Below are 23,012 nucleotides of genomic sequence, written 5' to 3'. Positions count from 1 at the left end.
TGATGCCTTCCAGGAACTCTCATTGCTCTTGTATTTAAAGCCAGCAGTCCTCACCCACCTGTCTTTACACCTTTGTTAAATACGGCATGAATTATGCTCTTCTGCATTTGCTCTGTTTGTTCTGTAAAGCAAAGAAGGTGTACAAATAAAGTCCTTTCCATCTCATTGATTGTCACGGTGTTTGAACCAATTAATTTCTGTCACAAAGAAAAATGGAAAACGACATGACACCTTTCAGACTTGATGGTGATCATGAAGGAACATTTCTGACTTAACAATAGAGCCAGTTTACACAGTTCATGATCTTTACAGCTAAATTATAATATGAAGCCTTTTAAAGAGGAAGGTTTGATTACAGCTCCTCTAAAACTGGGCATGAGTGCATTAAACAAGAGAGTTTCTGTATGATTATTGGATAATAATTTGATATTGATCATAAGAAAGATGCAAAATGCTCCTTATGGTGAAAAATGTTTTATTGTTGTAGACTAATAAGCCTTCAGGGAGTCCTACAGTCATTTTGAACTGCCTGTGTCTCTTTAAAAATGAATTATTGCTGTGTTTTTGTATGTTTTGACTGCGATTAATGGCACTTTCCCCTTTAATTGAGGCACTGGAGACGTTTAGGCGGAGTCGCTTTGTGGTATCAAGTTGCCAGAATTTACACCTGGCAACTACCGGATGTGACGAAAACTTAAAAGCACAACGGTGCCATCAGCTTTGAAAGAAGTAGGCTCACAAAACACACAAAAGTAGCAACATTTTTGTTAAATAAAATGAACAAATGTTTTTTTTTAAACTTTCTAAAACCGAACATGTTAACTTTTCTAAAACAATTTCTTCCCCAAGATCCACTAAGAAATGTTTAATTTCTAATTTTAAACTGTTTTCCCCTTATTTCTAAATACTGTACCAATGTGCTTATGGTAACATTTTATTATGTGTTCCTTGAACAGATTACAACATTTTTTAGACTTAATAATTCAAAAACAAAACAAACAGTAAATTATAGAAAAACAAAAATGAACTTTATTCAGTCTTTCATTTAATTGTGAAATTTAATTTAAAGGTTATTATTTTATATTTCTGAGAGGAATTACTCCAAACTATTCAATAATTTAAAAATAAACACAATTTAATAAAACAGAATAAGGTAGCGCATACGCATGAGCTTTATTTTGGAAGTCTCGGCCTGTTGTCGTAGAGGTCCCAATGGCGGGCTTGACCGCGGCGTCTCTGTTTTCTGGACAGGTGGAAGCTCCGGTTTGACGAGCTGCCGTTGTTCTCAATACAAAGACAGGCGGAGACGAGAAAGACCTGAAATTCCCCCCGAATTAAAGCATGAACTTATGTCGGAGACTATAAATAGTTTACAGAAAATAAAAGCGGTAGTTTGAACGTTTTTTGTGAAAAATGTCCGCAGGAGAAGAGAGAAAATTGAAGAGAAACTGCGCAGTCATAGTTTAATGGGAGCGGTGACCTGAGCAGGTAAGAACATTAGTTTGCGTTGTCGTTAAATTTGTCCTTTATTTTAAATTGAGTCTCGTGAAATACATGTTTAAAATGTTTAATTTAGGTTACATGGTACAAGTCCTGACATTCGGAGACACTTCCTTTGTGTTTAACCGGGTTTAAATGAGCGCCAGCACTTCCTTAAATTACCCCTTAAACGTTCCGACTTTGGTTTGTTTTATACAATTTAGATAACCCGTAGTTTTGTTTAACATGTCTGACACTTCCGCGGAGACCATCACTGATAGATGGACGGCTTACAAACTGAGGTCTGAGGACCTCCAGAGGTCGTATGTTTGCTGAAATATCTGTATTGGTGACTGCTGCTCAGCTTTCAGTTTTATTGTTGTCACGATACACAAGTGGATCTCAAAGTAAGGCTTAGGGACCGTCAGGGAGTCTAACCTGGCCGTCTTTGTATAAAAACAAAATATCAGCACCTTCAAAGTACATCCACAAACACTGACGTTACACAGGTCGGATTATAGTACCAGGAACTCGTCCATTTAGACTGATTTAATTTGGACATGGGAGAGTGTACAGATTGTTTTAATATATGTGAATACTGTGACACAGAAATATGATGATTTCTTTGCTTTTTACCAATTTGAACGATACTCTACACATTTAGCCCCTTCTAGTATGGATTATATTACCTAGCACCCGTCAGGGCCATTTAAAACACAGAATGAGACTATTTGAACCTTTTATTCTACCTCTGAATGCTTGGATTCACAGTTTTTCTAGCATGTAGACCTCATGACACCATGTCTAGACCATGTACCACTACCTTGGTACTGTTCTAATCTGGATTATCATTCATTACCAAACCGTTTCAATAAATGTTTTGAAAAACAGTTTGACATGTCTGTAACACAAAACATATGATTAAAGAGAGTTTTTTTCTTTTGGCTAGTGGACCACATTAGACTCGATCTAGACCATCACCTGCTGCATTTAGACTCTTTTAATCTATAGATTATGTAATCAAGAAAACATCCAGGAGAGTTTCAAATTCAGATTCTGTGAGACTTTTGTCCCATCTGGAACCAGATTACTTGATAGCTTTTAACCATTTGGTTGTATTTGACACCAGGTGTAGATCAAAAATAACTACATGTTAGAGAACAAAGAGCATAGAAGTAGTGCGAAGGACTTGGTCTGAGTATAGAGTCCATTTGTTAGTGGTCTGAATGATGAGGGCTACTCAGACCATGGCTGGTGAGGTGAGTGTGCAGGGATGGGGTGCGGTGTTAGCTGACAGTCCGAACGTCTTAGGGGAAGAAGCTGTTTGTGAGTCTGGAGGTGTGGGACCTGATTGACTACCAAAGGGCAACCGGTCAAACAGGTGGTGGGTGGGGTACAGTGGTTACCTCTGATGGTCCTGGCTTTCCCGAGACAGGAGGACCTGGTGATGGTGTACAGGGGTGGCAGAGGGTAGCCATAATCTGGATTATATTACCCAACATAGGTTCAGGTTAGGAGCTCTGTTTAAACCGTAATCCTTAAATTAATATTCCATAATGCTACTCTGAATAGATGGGGTTTTTTTTTTTAAAGCAGCTTGTCTACAGTATTCAGAACTGCCTAAATGTTCCTCCAGAGGCAGATCTATTTATACCGGTTGTCTGATTTTGGCCACAGTCAGACAAGTATTGTTTTTGGAAAGTCTCCAGAGAACTCAGCCCTTTCACAGAAATACAAAGACATGTCGTGATCAAGGTTTGCTCTTTTTATTGTTTTCTCTCGTAGTCAAACAAGTTATCCACAAATGTTCTTTTTCTGTTTTAAAAATTATTTAATATTAAAACATTTCTCTTAATCTTTCAGGTTATTTCTGGGTGTTATTAGCAGATTTCTGGTATAACTTATATTTTAGCAGAAAACTACTAATGATGTCTCACAGTGAAGTAGTTACAAGATGAATTTAGCCTCATTTGGTTACTCTGGCGTTGCTCTAACCCTCATTTCCTTATCTTCCAGATATGCCAGCCGACGACAAGGTTGCCATCCTGACAGATGATGAGGAGGAGCAGAAGAGGAAGTATGTCCTCGCTGAGCCATTCAACACCCTCTCCATGGCCCAGCAAGAGGATGTCACAGCGCCACCAGGACCCGGCTCTGACATGGCACGTGATCAGGTGGCAGCAGTGGCGGCCTCACAGCCAAATTCCATGGACTGCTGCGAGAGGACGTGCCTCCGCATCAACAGCCACCTCCTCATCTCCAAAGTCTTCTATTTCTTTTTCTATGCCGCCTACGGCTCGCTGCACCCCCTGCTGGCCGTGTATTACAAGCAGCTCGGCATGTCAGCCAGCCGCAGCGGGCTACTCGTCGGCATCCGCTACTTCATTGAATTTTGCAGCGCCCCCTTCTGGGGTGTAGTGGCGGACCGTTTCAAGAAAGGAAAAGTTGTGCTGCTGTTTTCCGTTCTGTGCTGGTTAATGTTCAACTGCGGCATCGGGTTTGTCAAACCTGCGGAAATGATATGTGAGGAAAAGGGAGCTTCTCTCTCCACGCCGCTTCCACCCGTGGTAACAGTCCAGCCTCAGGATAATGTAACACAACCAAGCAACTCCACCAACCACACCAGAAGTCGGCGAAACGTACTGGAGCTGCATGTGGAGCATTCCCACGTGCTCCACAGGCTAGAACGTAGTGTGGATGCCAACATAACCACAACATACTCTCCATTTAATTTACTAAACACCACCCAGCTCGTACCAAACACCACTCTGCAGACCATCACCAGTTCTGCTCCAGCACCTGAGAAAAAGTACCAGATCATCTACAACAGGGACCAGGTGGAGTCCATCTTCCTGCTCATCCTGCTTGTCATCATCGTGGGCGAGTTCTTCAGCGCTCCCGCCGTCACCATCGTGGACACGGTGACCCTGCAGTATCTCGGTAAAGCCCGCGACCGCTACGGCCTGCAGAGGATGTGGGGCTCTCTGGGTTGGGGTCTGGCAATGCTGCTGGTGGGCATCTGGATTGACCACACTCATATCACCGTGGCGATCGAAGGCACTGGTTGCGCTGTGCCCGATTTTCGCCTTCACAACTACCAGCTCGCCTTCATTGTCTTTGGTGTTCTGATGGGTGTGGCGTTGATTGTGGCCACTCAGTTTTACTTTGAGAAAGGCGGTGAATACCAGCAGGAAGTTCCAGAGGTGGTGGAGGACTCAGCGAACACTGACAGGGAGTCAGTCACTTCAGAGCAGACCCCCAGCAACCCCAACACCACCCAGGAGTTCCACTACAGTGACCTCCTCAAGCTGTTGTGCAGCGTGCGCTACAGCTCCGTCCTCTTTGTCGCCTGGTTCATGGGCTTTGGCTACGGCTTCGTCTTCAGCTTCCTGTACTGGCACTTGGAGGACCTGGGCGGGACCACCACGCTCTTTGGGGTCTGCTCCGTCCTCAGCCACATCTCAGAGCTCGCTGCGTATTTCACCAGCCACAAGTTCATCGAGCTCGTGGGACACATCAGGTAAGAACAAACACTACAAGGCACCAAAGCTGCTCCTACATATACAGAGATTTTCTCATCACACATCAGTTAGTAGCTGGTAGTTGGTCGCTAAAGAGCATCCCAGGTTCCACTTGCCTGGCTAACCGTAATACCACTCTCTCACTGCCAGTGTATCCTTCACTTTCATTGGTTGTTCTTTAGTCGCTTGCTTAAAAATTTTAAAAGGTTTCGCACACTTTGCGTCGTCAGTGGTTGTGTGGCTTGTTGTCATTGACATTTTCTGTTGTATGTTGCTGCTAGCTGCTTCCTGTGTTGATATTCCTTAACCTCCTAAGACCCAAACTCATTCATTGCATGCTTTAATTTTTCTTTGCTATTTGGACTGATTGGGACCTGATGAATGTAAAAACAAAGAATTAGCAGATCTTTTTTTTTTTTTTTTAACCTAAAATAAATGAGATCCACATATGAAGACATTCGTTATAATTTTGATAGAACAGTGGCAGTATAATGTCCTCGTAAGTGGATATCAGGCCCTTGTAGGGCGACCGTGGCTCAGGGGGTTGGGAATCGCATCTGTAACCGGAAGGTCGAGGGTTCGATCCCTGGGCTCTCTGTCCTAGTCGTTGTGTCCTTGGGCAAGACACTTTACCCTACCGCCTACTGGTGTTGGCCAGAGGGGCCGATGGCGCGATATGGCAGCTTCGCTTCTGTCAGTCTGCCCCAGGGCAGCTGTGGCTACAAGTGTAGCTGCCTCCACCAGTGTATGAATGTGAGAGTGAATGAATAGTGGTATTGTAAAGCGCTTTGGGTGCCTTGAAAAGCGCTATATAAATCCAATCCATTATTATTATTATTATTATTATTATTATTATTATTATTATTATTGTAGAGCAAAATTTCATATTTTGGTCTACACAACCCAAAATGTGATGTCCACATATGTGGCCGCCAGGTCTGAGGAGGTTAAGGCTGCTTGGAGATCACGTTTACTTTGAACTTTTTTCTGACTTTTTTTGTCCCAAATATTTTTGTTTTTGATAATCATGGGAACCAAGACAGAAACATCTGGTAATTAACTAATGAAGTAATGAATTATTTACTAATTATTTATTATCATGCTGTTAGGTTTCACATAGGTGATGTTCCCCCTTAGATACACAGTACTATCTCTCCTTCTGGGCTATTTAAAGAGCCAGTTCATCTGTATTACCATTGCTGGAGCATGAGTTCCTTTTTCCTCGTGTTCAGCTGCCTCTGATCTAACTCTTCCACCATTAAATCAAAGAAATCTGTAAGCTGTTTAAAAAAAAATCCACTTCCATGCTTTCTTTAAAGACTTTTTAAAAGCAAAAACTCTTGATCAACCGTTTAAACTGTGCATTCATAGCATTAATGGTGGGTCCAAACAGTTCAGTCATCGCCTCGCTGTGTTTGGTGTCAGAGCTGTGACAAGTGAGCGCTCCTCTTTGGGACAATGCGGCCATTGGATTCAGGGTCGGACCCTTCGGGTAGCTTCGACATCTGAGAACAAGGGGTTAGATTTCACAGATCCATCTATGCTGTTGACTTTCAAAGAGCTCTCAAGTCTACGCGAGGTGAAGATGGAGCAAATTTAGCTGAAGTACTTAATAAATACACCTGCTGGGCATGCTGATATTTCTGTTCCTCGCGTTAATCAAAAGCCTTGTACGAAGCCACTGATAGTTGGGAGCATGCAGCAATTACTCAGACAAAATGAGGCAGTCGTAGAAGCTAGACAAGGTCTATAATGTAACTGAATAATGAATGATGAGCACCGTTTCTCTGGTGTCAGACGTGGAGTACTTTCTGTTTTACTTTTAGAGGCCTCAAAAGAGAAGAATTTACTCAGCTGTTCACTGGCAAAAAGTGAAAATAGTGGGACTCTAACTGACATGACTGTGACTGTGGTTACCAGACCTCCAGTTAGCAACGAAATTTTTATTCATAATGTTTCAGAGTATTTCTATTCCCCTCAAGGCTGCTGATTATCTTAAACTACACACATTTCACTTTTCCTTTATTTAGAATAACAAAAATACAGCATATAATATAAGTTAGTACATGAGCAAAACACAGGGCATGAAAGTAGTAATGTCTTTGTTACTCCACTGGGAGTTAGAAGATTAAAACTGGGGAATATTTAGACTGATTTAACTTTAAAGTAGAAGCAAAAATATAAATAAACTGAACAGGAATGCTCACTATGAAGAGGTGCTTATGCAAGACATCAGTGGGGATTTTCACACGGACACAGATCAGAAGCTATTTGATTTCAGTGCCTCGGACAGACAAATCGGGCACATCATCGCCATAAATGTCAACAAACAGGGAAAAAAGCAACAATAGGATGAAAAACCATCCAGCTGCTCGCTATCTCAGATTTTAAATGTTGTAACATGTTGTAGAGCAATAGTTTTCAAATTTTTACATCAACATGAGACGAGGAGTAGGAAGCTGATAGAGAGGGAGAGCTTCAGCTGTTTGAGGGTCGGTTTGTCATTTTTCTGATCCAACTCATTCCTCAGATCAGCATCTTCCTCCTTCATACAGTCCTATGACAGATGTCCACGCTTGTAAGCACTTTCCAGAATTGGCGCCTTGGGAACTTCTCCTGGCCACCATACGGCTGCGTTGACGTGACAGACCTTAACTTTCTCTGTGATCACACTGGGGACTTTTAGTTCACTTTCAGAGCTGATGGTAGATTTTTAAGTGACTAGAAGCATTAGCAGAAATGTTTTTGGAAGTCATCTTTGCTTCTTGAAGCTGTGAAGCCTAATACCATTTTCCATGTTTCATTTTAGCCAATCAAAAGCAGCTTGCTGTGTCATTATTTCATTATGTGTAAAATCCAGACACACTGGTTAAATATATTAACAATAGCTCCTTTCTGTTCATATGCATTGAAACCTTTAGAAATTTTAAAGCAATGAGAACATTTCACCTGTTTTTGAAAGCACCTTTTCACAGAAGACAGTTACAGCCTTTACAGGCCCACAGGCTGTCTGGCTCCTCTTAATCTGCATTAGTGACTCTGTGTGTGTATATTCAGTCTCATGCAAACACGCCCTTCATCTTCCTGTGTTTTCAGGATGTGACTCTGTCTAGTAAGCACACTTCCTGCTTCACTGCAACGTCTGAGCAGCAGCTTCCTCTCTGGTGGTCACTTGCTTTCATTTTAACCGATGAGAGCACGTCAATAAGTGACCTCGGGCTGAAGGTTTAATGTGTTGACCCTTTTAAACCGACCTGTTAGCACAGAGAGACCATCTGCTACTGCTCAGATGGGCTCAGTTTAGCACTTAATGGAGCCCATCTTAGAGGACGGACTGAACTCGCAATGTCCAGAATCTAAAGATGTATTTTCTTGTGAGGATTATCGCAGTTTCCCACCACACCAAATCAGATATATTAGCTTTATGTATTTAATGTTGTTATTTTTAAAGTTTCTGTTCTGTGCTTTGTTGTAACACTTGAAATATTTTGGAGGTTTAGATCATTATCAGACAACAAGGCAGCCTGAAACATCATCACAACTTAATTCATACTTCTTCATTTGAATACTCTTTAGAATATGAGAGGGAGAGGGAGAGAGAGAGAGAAGGAAATGCCGATATTGGGCGCAAAGAGGGTGCTGCAACAAAAACCTCTTTGTAATTGCTTTACTGTGGTTGCCTGTGGTTTGCATGGAAGATGCCGACTTGTCTGCAAAAACTTGCCAACTACTCTCTAAGCGGTCGTGAAGCTGTGAAAAGTATGAAGCGACCCATACAAGGAGTTGTGCCCCTTTGAAATGTTTTTGAAATGCAGACTATTTGGTGTCATCCACGTAACCAAAGCAATCGAAACAAGATTTTTGGTGCAGCGCGCTCTTTATAACTATCCATCCATCCATTCGCGTCCGCTTATCCTTTTCAGGGTTGCGGGGGGCGCTGGAGCCTATCCCAGCTGTCATAGGGCGAGAGGCGGGATACACCCTGGACAGGTCGCCAGTCTGTCGCAGGGCCAACACACAGGGACAGACAACCATTTGCACTCACATTCACTCGCACATTCACACCTATGGGCAATTTGGATTAACCAATTAACCTATCCCCACAAGCTGCATGTCTTTGGACGGTGGGAGGAAGCCGGAGTACCCGGAGAGAACCCACGCAGACACGGGGGAGAACATGCAAACTTTATAACTAGTTTCATAATAAAGGCGGCCAACCAGTTTGGGGATACACATTTTTCCCCATCAGCCAGAGGTTGCCAGGAATGACGGTCCAATCTCTAGCCTGTGTGGCTGAGGCCTAACAGCTCTCATTCGTTGTTATTATCTTTGGGAAATGCTGACAACACGACCTTTCCCTGTAACGTTGTTTTCAGCGAGAGAGCTTGTCGAGCTCAGTGTTCACACACCCAGAGAACAGAGTGTGTCTGTGTGTTCAGTAACGCTTCAGCTGATGAGCAAACATTAAAATAATCCCGGTGATGAGCGCGATGAACTCGGTGCGTGTTGTGCTGTATTGTTCTCGAAATAGCAGCACAAAGCCTCCTTGATGGGTACGAACAGCACCACAGAAGAAGAACAGAAAGATTAATGAGGCGAACAGTTAAATACAGGCTCGTATAACGAAAATACTTTTTCCTGTTTTTGTAGCAACAAAAAACCACCAGGATAATTCAGTCAGCTGACTTTAAAGACTTTTTACCAGCTTGAGTGTTTGTCAGTTTTTCAGCATTTATGCTCTGTACCATTGGGTCATAACTTCAATATTTATTGCAATAAAGAAACAGTTAAATAGGACAAATTATTTTTGTCTGATACCCAAACTGCAGCAGGTTTGGGTTTAAGAAGAAAGGCAAGCAGATCCAGACGAACTGTTGCTCGTTTTTAGTTACAGGATGAATTTGTTGTCTTTGCTGACGTGGAAAAAAAAGAACAAAGCTTAAACAAAGATTCAAATGATGAACGATTATACTGACTGAAGGTGTGGCCTTATCACAACCAGTTCATCCTAATGGTCATACTTGCAGTAAAACTAAGAATCGGGATGCTTACAGGATAGAAACAGTTGAAGACATTTCTTCAGTCCTTGGAAAGATGTTATTAGGATTTAAAAATGCATATCAGTCTTACCAAACATCACTAAAGCAAAGAAACAACAGCTCAGGATTGAGTTGGTAATTCATTGCAACAAGTCTCATGCTTCTTCTCTTTCCTTCCTTAGAGTGCTGTACATCGGGCTGGCCTGCAACACAGCTCGCTACCTGTACATCTCCTACCTGGAGAACGCCTGGATCGTCCTGCCCATGGAGATCCTTCAAGGTAACCCTTTCTCTGTCTGTGTCTGCAGGGAGTATTAGGACTTCAGGACCCAGAGGACAGGGCAGGCCAGGAAATGGCTTTGTTTGTCCAGCATGGCGCCTTATCAGACAGCGTTTCTCTTCCTACAGTATCGCTGGTTAGCAGAAGGCTGTCAGGGCTGCAGCAGATGACAGAAAGCTGTAAAGTACGAGAAAAAACTGAAGGGAAGGGAAACGGCCCGGATTCTCAACTGCACGATCTGTATTACTCTGTGTTATTTCCTTTATTGTAGCAGCATTGCAACATACAGAGAGGATATTAACAGAGGTGTTGTCAGAAAGCATGTGCAGGGCGCTGCCGGACTTGAAAATAACAGAGAAAAAGTCGTCTTTCTCGGAGTCACAAATCAGTCGAATGCAAACTTGCAAACCATGTGTCACTTTTTTCAGCCCGGATAATGAACGCTGGCTTTTCTGTGCAAGCAGCAGCTTTCTCAAAACAGGGCTGATCAGTTTTAAAAAGGAAAAGACTGATTATATTATGTCATAGGTCCTGTTTATGAGCGGTTTGTTTCCTGTTCGGGAGCTGCTGCGGTTTACAGAACACTTAGCAGTAATCTGTCTTCAGTCTTCACTCAGTCAGTTCAGTTTCAGATTCACAGTTAGTGGAAACTAAAGCCACAGTTAGCAGCAACACGGATTTATGCATACATTTAAAACATTTTTTTTACTAGATATACATTTTGTATTTTTATTTAAGTTTTTTTCCATTTTTTATTTGTATTTTTGTAAATATAATTATTTAAATTGTATTTTTTATTTTGTGTTTTTATGTTTTTTAATTTTCTGTTTTTAATAGTTTTAATATTGAATAGAATATATATAATATTTTTATTATATATTAATTTGATATTTTTTTTATATTTATATTCCCATCACACCATATGAATTGGCATCCCAGATTATTAACACTGTATTTCTAATTTATCTTTGACTTTATTTAAGCAATGCAAAGTAAGGTGAGAAATGCAGTGCATACAATAAAACTACAGTGAAGACTTGAGCAGTGAACAGCTGCTCTCTGTGGCTCACTGGTTTGCATGAGACATCCGCCCTGAGAAAACACCTCTGCCTCGCAGAATAAACACGTGAAAGCTGCATCGGGGCTTCAGTTCTGAGTGCTCCACCTGTTGGTCCAGTGTTACCCTGAGTATGACACAATTTCAAAAAGTCTAAAAGTATATTTAGCATTTGCAACACATGTGGTGTAAAAACAGGGAGGGCTGAGGCAGCCTGCTTTTTACCTCGATGCGATTAGCTGGTCTGCAGAGAGGAAGCTGAGGTGAAGAAATAAAACTGTCACTGCAGGTTAATTAAACATATATGTCAGCATTTATTTATTCTCCAGAGTCCACAAATGGTTGACACTTGGCAGTGGAGAAGTAAGGACAAATAATTTAACTTGTGATATTTGATCTTGCAATGCATGAAAAGCCAAATTTTCATAGACTTTTTTTAATTCCACAGTAGAGCAATTCACTTACTCAAGTGCCAGGAAGAAAAAGGTGAATTAGAAATAGATTTAGATAATAGATAACAATAGAAAAATAAATAAGAAAGAATGCAGCAGTCAATATCTGCAGGTTATTGACTCTTGATTGGAGTTTGGAGGCAGCACAGAGAGCCAGTCTTTGTCTAAGAGGAGGCTTTAATGTGTGGACATTAATGCTGCGAGGTACACAAATGCATTATAGAGGCAACACTCTGCATGTTTAATATCATACACTCATGCAGGTCTGCTAATATGAATGCTGCTATTAGGGGTGTTAATAGCTTTAATATAGTTTAAATTCTGCATCTGTGCTTTTCAAATGTGCCCTATAGTCCACTAATGAAAGTTATCCAAGCTTCATGACATTGACTTTAAATGTGATGAAATGTTTAAGCAAACTTATTTTCGACTGAAAGTGTTTTTAAGTTGAAAATCTGGCCAATTGTTAAAAAACATAATAATTTCAGAGGCTCTGCCTGTATTTGTTCAACACATGCTGCTGATGTAATGACTCTAAAGCTGAGATGTTGGAGTTAATTGATTACATCAGGATGCTTGAGTTTATTTAGATCCAGATTCAGCTGTGACCCTTTGGATGTCCCTGTTTGTCCTCCAGGTGTGACCCATGCCTCAGTTTGGGCAGCTTGTATCTCCTTCCTGAGCGCTGCGGTCCCGCCGGCTCTCAGGACGTCGGCACAGGGAATTCTGCAGGGCCTGCACCTCGGGCTGGGTCGCGGCTGCGGAGCCATGGTCGGAGGAGTATTCGTCAATTATTTTGGTATGAAACGAGCACGTGAGGCGGAAATTGCCTTGCAGCACACTGGCTAATGTTTAAATGCAGTACCGGTGTAGTGTAAGTTGTTTATTTGAGCTGCTTTAGGGTAGGAAACACAGGAAATATATGAGTTCGCCTTGCTAATGGTTTCTCTGTTTGCTCTGCAGGTGCTGCAGATACGTTCAGAGGAATCGGCATGGCCTCCCTCGTCATCCTCCTCATCTTCTCCTTCATCCAGTGTCTGACCGGAGACACTGAAGGCAAAGGTGGGAAAAATGCATACAAATAAACAAGATCGCAGATATGCACATTAGGCTTGTTTTGTATGTCACTAAGTAGATTGCAGGTTTATAGTGTCTGCAATATTTAGAAAACTAAAGCATTAACTAATCTTGTCTAATAAGAAGTGTAAGAACACAGCATAATAATCACCTTCTAAAAGGAAATTGATGAAAAGTAGCTCCATAGTGTTGAGGTGTACAGATTTGCCTAATAAGTGAAAGATTCCTGGTTTGATCCCAGGAGGAAACACTAATGCCTTGACCTTAGCCCCTTGTGGATAAAGGAGCAGCTTAAAAATTAAAGCTGAAACTATGTGATCCGCAGTAAACAAAAGCTGTGCTTCCTGTTGATATTTTGAGCCGGATGTTGAATCACGGCTGGTCATGTTTCCACTGCTTTTGCTGGGTTTGTCCCTTGGGGTTGGGTCTAAGTGTGTCAGGATGTTCATGAGTGACGTGGATTGGTGCAGTTTTACAGATAATGTGGTAATGAGAGGGCTTTGATCGAGAGGAAAGTTCCTGATTTACCAGTAGGTCTACATTCTAACCCTCACCGGTGGTCATGAGCTCTGGAGAGTGACCAAGAGAGGTGGAGGAATGGAGGAGTATGTCTGGAATACCCTGCTCTAGATTAGCAGAACAAACTGTTTTAACTGATGCTTTTGCTGTGACATGATACACATTCAGATCCTTAAAATCTATATTTTTGTGCCCGTCGTTTTGTGTTTCTTCCCTCTGCACCTTCTTCCAGAGGACAAAATGCTAGCAGAGAACATCCCTGTGCCCTCCAGTCCAGTCCCGATCGCCACCATCGACCTGGTGCAGAGTCACGCACCCGACGGCAGCCCGGCCCCAGTGCGACAGGCTCCCTTGTTGCCAGTAAGGAAGACTAAACATCAGGAGGATCAGGAGGACCCGAACAGGCCGGCTTGGATGCTTTCCGGTGCCCCCTGGGTCACCATTGCCTTCGCCTTTGTCCAGATCAAAGAGATGATCAGCCTGGCAAAGAACAGCACTCGAGACCCTCACCCACTGCAGGTGAACAGACAGTAGCCAAGCAGAGTTTTAGTCATGAGCACATGAAAAGAAAAGCAAAAATCTGATTTAGGAGATAAAAATGTGAGAACTGGTCATTTCGGAAGACTTACAGTAATGTTATGTTTGGTTCAAGTTGTGGGAATATTAAACTGGGACTCTCCTGAATAGTTTTCTGTCTTCTGCAGTCAATTTAATACAGTTTTATTTGTAGAGCGCCATATCGCAGTATCGGGGGCCTCAAGGTACTTTATACTGACAGAATCTAAAAGCCGCAGCACGTCTGTCACTCTCTGAAGCCTCAGTATAGAGGCTTCAGAGAGTGTATAGACTTTTAGCTCAGTCTTTTTAGGAAAGACGAAGCAAAAAGGGTCGGAAAAGTGGCTAAATGTAGCGACAGCTCTGTCAGCAGTGAGGTGAGCTGAAGCGTTTAGATTTCCACATTAAAGAAAAACTAAAATCAGTGATTGCATAGTTGAGAATTTGACATCCATATAACAAATATGTGTTTCCCAGAGAATTGGATCATTTTTGTTGCGATGGTGAGGCAGGATCTGCGTGTAGATGTTAAACACTTTGTTAAATTAGTTAGTAAATGATACCGTTTTTAATTAGTGATAATAAATAGTGGAGCACCAATCAGCTGCTGCTGTAGTCTTCATTTCATGGACGTACTCCATCTCCAGTGCAGCTGGTGATGCTAGTCCTTGTTCTGTCAAGCTGGAGGTCAGCCCCACACATCCCAGAAGGTGGAGTTTCAGTTAGAATAAGCAGGGAATAAAACCTGAGACAACTCTATGCCACAGCAGCAACCTGACCTGGTTGACCCGGACTTTCAAAGTAAGAGTGAAGTCATTGTGCGCTGAATCAAACATGATAAATGTATTAGTGTGTACACGAGGGGTGATCAGAAAGTTCTGAGAGCAGATACCTGAATATCAAAAGCCTCACCTGATTTTATCTTCAGCTGATCTCTAATCAGATCAGACTTGAGTTCTCAGACTGTTTTCAGTGTAGCTGCTTTTTACAGAAGGGCCTGTTACGTCCGTGTGTACTTGTGGCTCTGTAATGTGAGCTGGATGTCCTCCACTGCATCAGAACACTGATCCTTCAACTTTGTGCATTTCCCAAAACTGGAACTAAAGTCACAGGGAGGCAAACCTGGTACACGGGGCAGGAGGTGAGCGAGACCTGTGTTCAGTGCAGTGGCAGTCGGCATTGGGAGCGACCTGCGTGGTTGTCCTACGCAGAGCTTTACAGACATCTGTGTTGTAGCTATGCATTATCACCAGCAGCTTTCTCAAAATATGTTGAACAACCAGTAATCTGGGCTACTTAAGCTGCTGTTACTGCTGTTCTTTAGCTTAGAGCCATTCCCAAGTTTATTTTGGGCTGATGGTTTGTTCCATATTACGTTCCTTCCAACTAATGGTGGGATATATAAGCAGTTCAAGATCAAAAATAAGTCGACTCTTGATTGGAGTTTGGAGGCAGCACAGAGAAGCCAGTCTTTGTCTAAGAGGAGGCTTTAATGTGTGAACATTAATGCTGCGAGGTACACAAATGCATTATAGAGGCAACACTCTGCATGTTTAATATCGTACACTCATGCAGGTCTGCTAATATGAATGCTGCTATTAGGGGTGTTAATAGCTTTAATATAGTTTAAATTCTGCATCTGTGCTTTTCAAATGTGCCCTATAGTCCACTAATGAAAGTTATCCAAGCTTCATGACATTGACTTTAAATGTTGTGATGAAATGTTTAAGCAAACTTATTTTCGACTGAAAGTGTTTTTAACAGCTAAACACAGGTTAAAAAGTCCAAAAGAAATCTGAGCAGAAAAATTGGGTTTCAATTTTAGGATCGATCTCAAATGGTTTGATCCTCAAGAATGAAACCAAAAGGATTGTCATTATCATCCAAATCAGCCTGTTAAAGTGCATCTGAGCCTACAGCAGGCATATTCAAAGTAGTTTAACTGAAGTAACCTAACAGTTGGACATGGGTGTCTGTATGAAACCAGCAACTGGCTGTCAAATAAAACAAAGAAAGTATAATCCAGCAGTTTTTCAGCAGTGCTTATTATTAATTTTCACATTGACCTGGAGGGTCAAGAAAATACAAAACTAAAACTACACCTTTTAATTATTATTTTTTTAATTGAGCTTAGTTTAATGTAGTTAAGAAAAGACTATCTTAGCTTCAACTTCTTTTATGTCCTGTTCCCTGATTTTCTTCAGACTTCTGCAGCTTGTCTCCTCAGAGTTTATGAATTCTTATAGAATTAACTTGTATAAAAAATTTTAACAGTGCAAATTTCAAAACTATATTTTCTGTATATCGGTTTACATGTTTAAAAACTCACAAGAACCCAAAAGTCTGAAGCCTGTCAGAGCTTCTTGTGCTGATTGTTTTATTTATTCATGTTTTTCTTTTTTTCATGTTTCTTCCCCTCACGGGTGATCTTTGCTCCTGTTCTAGCACATTTTCAAACCTACAGCATCTTATCTGCATGATTTATCATCACCATCTGCTATACCCTGTTGTTTTTGTGAGAACTGAACAAAGTCCTTAACTCAACATAGCCAAACGCCAGCGTTAATGCTTCTAAACTGATGACTTTTAAGCTGAAAACTGCCCGAGACCTGGCATTCATTATTAGATGCAATCCGGGTCAGCCCGAGGCACGAGTCGCTTTTTGTAGTGTGTAAGTGGTCAGACTGTGACTTTCAGGAAGAGATCTAAAAATAGCAGCCAGCCTGTCTGGTTAAAAGAGGATATTCCTGATGAGGAATTTACTGGCGATCCAAACAGGAGTAAAAACAAATCAGACTGATCGACAAGTATAAAAATAAGAAAACGGTTAGAAGTGAGCTCTGTCAGTTATAGACATCAGCACGATTTAAATCAGGGCAGGCTTTTGATTTGTGGACATTTTACACGGTGTGTAATTTTTTTTAATAGCCACATGCCGCTGTAGCTGCTGTATTACGAGGCGTTGTGTAATAGTAACTCACTGTTTCCATCTGTTGTGTCTGAAATGTCTCTTCTTCATGCTTTAACTCATTAATCTGACACTTCCTCCTGACTGGCTGCCCACACACACTGAAGAAAGGTGAGATGGTGTTGCGTGCAAAGGTTGATGGAAAACTACTGTGTGTGTGCGTCTGTGAGGTGGGGGTGTAGTTCAGGATTTTCTGTGTGTGTTTTCTCATGCATGGGGTGATAACAGTGACTCAGGCATACCTGTGTATGTGTGGGCGTGTACATGCATGTACGTCTTTGTGTGTCTGTGAACCGCCCACACCTGACTCTTGACATCATGTGATGCGCTTACACGTATGGGTTTCTCCCCGGTGATGTCACCTCCAACCCCACCCTCTGGGGGTGGGGCCTGAGGTCTGCTTTTGTGGCCGGGAGCTGATCTGAGCTTTACCCCTGACTGATGAGGTATTTAGATAATCTGTGCTCGGTAAAGCAGCTACTTCAGTCTTTTGTTGCTTTGATGGCACTACTGGTGTCTGCAGAATTTCCCAAAACAATATATTCTGTTTTTAAATATAATATATCTTTAAAACACAACTGTTATAGACTTTCTGGCCAAAACGCATTTAATAATTTTCATAGTTAAAAAATACTTATATCATTTTCTTTGCTGAGAAAAGAAGATGATATGCATAAAATAGAATTTGCCTTCTTTTTTTGCTTTGCAGCTCTTTCTTGTGTTATAAAAATCGCATGCTTATTTTCTTAACGTTGGTGCATTTTCATACTGTTTTAGCAATTTAGACTTTTTATTGTGTGACCATAAAAGTAGGTAAAAATGTGACCTGCCAAAGTATCGCAGATGCAAATGAGCTTTAAGCTAACTCTAGTACAGTAGCTCAAATAACATTTATGTTAGTATTGTACACAGTCCCTTTCAAATAAAAATAATGAAAAAAATAACCTAAATATCACCTGTTTGTTTTGGGACTCAATGTTGGCATCTTGGCCAAACAGTGAAACACTGCGTTCTCAACTAATGCTAACAAGCTTTTATTACCATAGACTATATGGGTGCATCACACAACCTGTTAATTGTGCTAAGTGACAGACTAATTGGAATATAACTCACCAAAACCACAGCATAAACTACTTGGATGTGCTGTCTCTAACTTTAGTATCCAGATAGATGAGTTATAAAAACAAATCACCATGCATACAGTTTTTATGAAGAATTATACTATCCAAAAGAGGGGGGGAAACAGAATTAAATGTATCCCATTTCCTTGTTGCGATTACACCACAATAACTGTGTAATGTTTAAGTTAATAAATACAATTGCAGATAAAATGATGTAATGTTTGCTATGGGAAAAATGAGCATATCTTCTTTTTTTTTTTTTTTCCATAATGTAGCAGCCGTGCAAGCAAATAAATCAGATTTTGTCAGTCTTATTTAATCAATTTGATCTGAAGATTAAATATGACTCGTAGCTGCACTTTGCTCTGAGTTTAGTTTAAACACAGTAAAATAATAAAAAAAATAAAAGCCATGCTGAGCAGTAAATCCCCTATAAGGGGATAAAACACAAGATTTTCATTAAAGCTGCTTTCATCCTACAATTTTCAAATGTAGGATGAAAATTATAACAGCTTTTGTATCACTAAATTCAATTTTAACAGTTAAAATATTTTTACAAACAGATATAAACAAAAAAAAAATCTGTAAAACTGCAAAAAAAAAAAACACCCACATCTGCGAAAACAAACACCAATGATGTTAAAAATAATGGAAACATATGGTGGACATATATTTACTTTATAATGAAAAGCTAGCTTTGTTTAATATTTTGATCCTTTTTTTTTAATGCAGTTAAATTTCTTCATTTTCGTATCCTCACCGGCTTTTAGGGAGATTTAAAGCTCCTACTTCTAATCATTTTTCCACAATATTTACTATCATATGACAGCATTTCATTAAATTTTCTTAATCTGTCCTTGATAAATTTAAGTTACATTAAACCTGTGTGCAGTATTCAGTGGCTGTGTGATCGCAGCTGCTTCTTATGACGAAGGGCTAGCATTTTTAGTTACAAGTCAATGTCTTTTTTACAAGTTAAATAGTGGCTCCTTAGAGCGCCTGGAACAGAGCCAGGATGAGAGAGCTGAGGTCTGAAGATGACCTGGAGGCAGTCAGAGTAGCAGAGGAAGTTCAGGGAAGGTTACCCAATTCTTAAATACTTGTCATAGTTAACATGTTATGTAAACAGCTAGTGTTAGCATTAGCACCCTTGTATCCATGTCTTTGTTGGCTAGTAACAGCTCAGGCAGGTTTTTCCTGCTAGCATTTTGTTGGAAGCAGTTAGACATGATCTAGCAGATGTAACCTAAACTGTTGTTCGGCAATTGTGCCACATGTTCAACTGGCTTCTTGCCAGCCGCCCTCAATGTTTTTGTTTCTCATGTTGCTAGGTGCATAATGAGCGGGCGGTGGCTGAGTACGAGGCGGTGGCAACTTCGCACAGAAACTCGAGCGATGACGGCGCACACCCGCCGAAATCCACCACGGAAACTCCCACGCAAGCAGACACCGCCCACACCTCACACACAGACTCTGACAAAGACCAAACGCACCCTGCGTCAGACGGAGGAGCGCCCAAAGACAATACGGTCTTCACAGAAGAAAACCCACATTGAGTGTTCATTTAAAAACTATTGAATGCACACACAGAGGGCTTTAACCCCAGTGTGTTTCATTACTGCAAAGTGACCTGTCTAAACAAGTTCATCTGTCCTCTAGTTCAGTGTTAAAATCCTATTGTGTGGTGAAGTGATTCCTCTGCAGTTTATAAACACTGTGTCCAGATTATTCTAAAAGCTAGTGTAGTGTGTACATATGATTGTGAAATGGGGGATTATCCTTGAATACTGGAAGCAAGCTGGGAATGGTTTAATTCTAGAGGTGGAGTGGTTTCTAAACTTCATTAATGGATGGTTTTTGCAGCAGGTTTGAAACTGATCTCTGCACACTGCAACACCTTCCAGTGGACTGTGAAGGAAATTCCTTCATTTGTAAATGTGCCTCTTGATATGTTATTTAACTTAATTTACGTTTAAAATGGGAAGAAAACTGTTGAAGTGTTTTTAAAAGAAGTAATGATACAACGTGCAGCTTTGACTGGACGACAGCACAAATGACTTCATGGGATTTTAACTTGTGGCAGGGATTTTTTTTTTTTGTTTTGTTTTGTTAATTCTACTGTAATACAAGAGTTCTCAATCTGAATGTGCCGTAGATCATTTTCATGGCCACGCTTCGAATGTGTGGAGCTAAATTCACAATAAAAGCCTCTCAGTTGTGTCTGGCTGAGTGCTTTTAATTTGAAGCAGCAGCATAAGTAACTAACCGTGAAAACTACCACATACTGAATGAGAAATACAGCAAACAGAAAAGCTTTACAACAAGTTTAAATTCAACCTGTGATTACTTAGTATACAAATGAAATCAGAAACATTTTTTAATGCACATAAAACGGAGGCTATCTTTTCTACTGAGGGCCTGCTTTTCTAAAAATCAGTGTTTATTTTTTTCTTGGGGAAGTTTAACCCATTTAAGTTAATGTATCATTTTAATGTTTCTCTAAAAGTTAACTAATGTCTGTTGTTCTGGAGCTCTTTCTACGATCCCCAAAGATTTCTGTAATTTAAAAAAATGTCACCTTTCTCTTCCCTCCTCATAGAAATGACCTCTCCTTTCTCCTTTTGATGAGGCACAACAATGTAAATTTAGAGGTAAATAACAAACAGTAAATTATACATTACATGTGCACACTTTCACCAAAGTTTTGTCTTTTTTTTTTTTTGTGTTCTTCCCCTACGTTTCCACTGTTGCACAAAAAAAGGAAACCGAAATAAAACAGTTGCATAAAATAATGAATCAAATTGCAAATACTGCAAATATATTGGTGAAAAAGTGCATAAAAATCAGGCAAATCTAGTTGCAGTAAAAATAAAAAGTTTATTAAAGAGAATAAATAAATTAGATTTTTACTGATTTTCTAATACTTTGGTGATAAAAATTTGAAATAATAATAATACGCACAGCCTGTGACGGCACACCTTCACAGTGCGTGAGTAAAAATTAATTTGTGAAATTTCTTGAAGATATAGATGATTTCTCCTGTGAGAACTTCTCTGATTCTGACATGCAAATAATAAACTGGTGCTTATTAAAATTGGGTTTAATTCATTCAAGCATAAAATGAGTGTAGACAGTCTGTAACCATAACTGTACAATGAGAATGATTCAGGTTAATGCAAAGGCAACCACATGAAATATAATTACAGTTCAGGTAGTTAATGGCACCGTATTATTCGCAAGATTATCATGTGTGGTGTTAACACAATCTCCATATTTCATGTCTCAAATGTCGCGGGAATAAAGCGAATAACCGAGACATAAAAGAAAACCAGAACGAGCTCCGTCACGTTCAGGGGGATGGTAAATTAGTTTGCCCCTCATATGACAGTTGACACTGATATAGCTATAATGTGGTTAGAAGAACTATCTGAAAAACTGTTTATTACAAAAACAAGTACTGTTGGTTGTTAATGTATTTTTTACATAAGCTTACAATAATTTGGTTACATCTGTGGTCTGTCTGTTGGGAATCGCTGTAATACTTAAAACTGTATTTTTCAAATTCCTTAAATACATTTAATTTATTTTTTTCAGTGCCGTTTCAGGTTGTGGGTACCTTAAAAATGGACAGAGCTGGAAATGGGAAGAATATTTTCATTCTTGGACTCTACTAGAGTAGCTTTGTATGATTCACAGTTCAAAATAATCCGTATTTATCTTAAAATGGGTCTCACTTCATCCCTTTGACCAGCCTGGGAATACACTGCACTCACTTAAGCGCTTTGATTCCAGCAGACGTGTTTCAGAAGTGTCTCTATGCTCGGGCGTAGAAATCAGATAAAGTTTCAAAATAAAAGACCCAGAAGATTACATTTCTAAAACACTCCTGATGTGATTTGAAGGCATTGCAGCATCCCACACTCAAACCTAGTGTATCCCCAGTAGGGATGACAATATGTAAGGACGTCTGCTCTTACTGATATCATAAAGAGCAAAAGAACTGATAAGATGGCGTTTGGAGTTTGCGGCTCAAAAGGGTTGCTTGTACATACGTTTTGTCCATGTTTAACGTGGGTTTTGGCCACTGGAACAGAAGATGGATGCAAAAATGTAGGAAAAGCAGATTTGGTCCACATAAAGACGTTACATCCTCTACCTTTGTTGCTCCTTGACAAATCAGATTGTTGAAGTCTCGTGGGAGGAACTGCTGAGTGTTAATTCTCGTCAGAGCTCACTGAAGGAGCTGTGATGAAGAAGTGCCTCTTCTTAATCATCATTATTATTCTAACTTCTTATGATGCAATGTTGAGCAAAGACCCCTTTACTGTGCTACACTACACTGCCAACAGCTGACACGCTCTCTGCTTCCTGTCTTTTATTTTCATGCCAAATAGTTTTCAGTATTGAGTGTTTTTGTGCCGTATGTGTAGGAAAGCCTTAAAGACGAAGCTATTCGATGTACTGTAATGATGTGCGGTCAATTAAAGGACTTTTGGAAAAGGCCAATATCACTCCTTTATTACAGTAATCATCCAGTTTTAATTAACTTGATGTAAATGAGTGTGTAAATGAGTAGCCTTATATTGCTTTTCTTTCACAGGTGTGTTTGGTGTTGAGTAATTTGAAATATTCTGGGGTATTTTTAATGTATATGAACTGCACTGAATCAAAAACCAGATATGAGAATAAGCCCCAAATTTCTCTAAAGACACAAACTGGAGAGTGAGTCAAATTGTGAATGTCTGTTAAGTTAGGAGCCTTTTAAGAAAATACTTAAATGACTCATAGGTCAGTGTTAAACGGCTTAACAATCAACAAGTCATTTCTCTGAAACTGGTCGGGTAAAAGGACTGGACTGAAAATAAGTGAAAAGCAGCCAATGTCCAAAGAATAACTTTAAAAGACCACCGGAAAGTCTCGAGAGCCATTGCTCAAGGCCGCTTT

General features: G+C 40.4%; 1 protein-coding gene across 1 annotated transcript; it reads left to right on the top strand.

Annotated features, from left to right (window-relative positions):
- The first annotated feature begins 1,249 nt into the window (after positions 1-1,249).
- Positions 1,250-22,574, top strand: LOC113016329 (major facilitator superfamily domain-containing protein 6). Its single transcript, XM_026159084.2, has 7 exons — positions 1,250-1,488; positions 3,496-4,999; positions 10,222-10,319; positions 12,466-12,627; positions 12,792-12,890; positions 13,657-13,943; positions 19,400-22,574. The coding sequence occupies exons 2-7, from the start codon at positions 3,498-3,500 to the stop codon at positions 19,622-19,624; spliced, it is 2,373 nt and encodes a 790-aa protein (XP_026014869.1). The 5' UTR covers positions 1,250-1,488; positions 3,496-3,497; the 3' UTR covers positions 19,625-22,574.
- Positions 22,575-23,012: the final 438 nt, after the last annotated feature.

Source organism: Astatotilapia calliptera, chromosome 23 (assembly GCF_964374335.1).
Source record: "Astatotilapia calliptera chromosome 23, fAstCal68.1, whole genome shotgun sequence".
In the NCBI taxonomy this organism is placed as follows: Eukaryota; Metazoa; Chordata; class Actinopteri; order Cichliformes; family Cichlidae; genus Astatotilapia; species Astatotilapia calliptera.
This window is presented reverse-complemented; position numbering and strand designations above follow the sequence as displayed.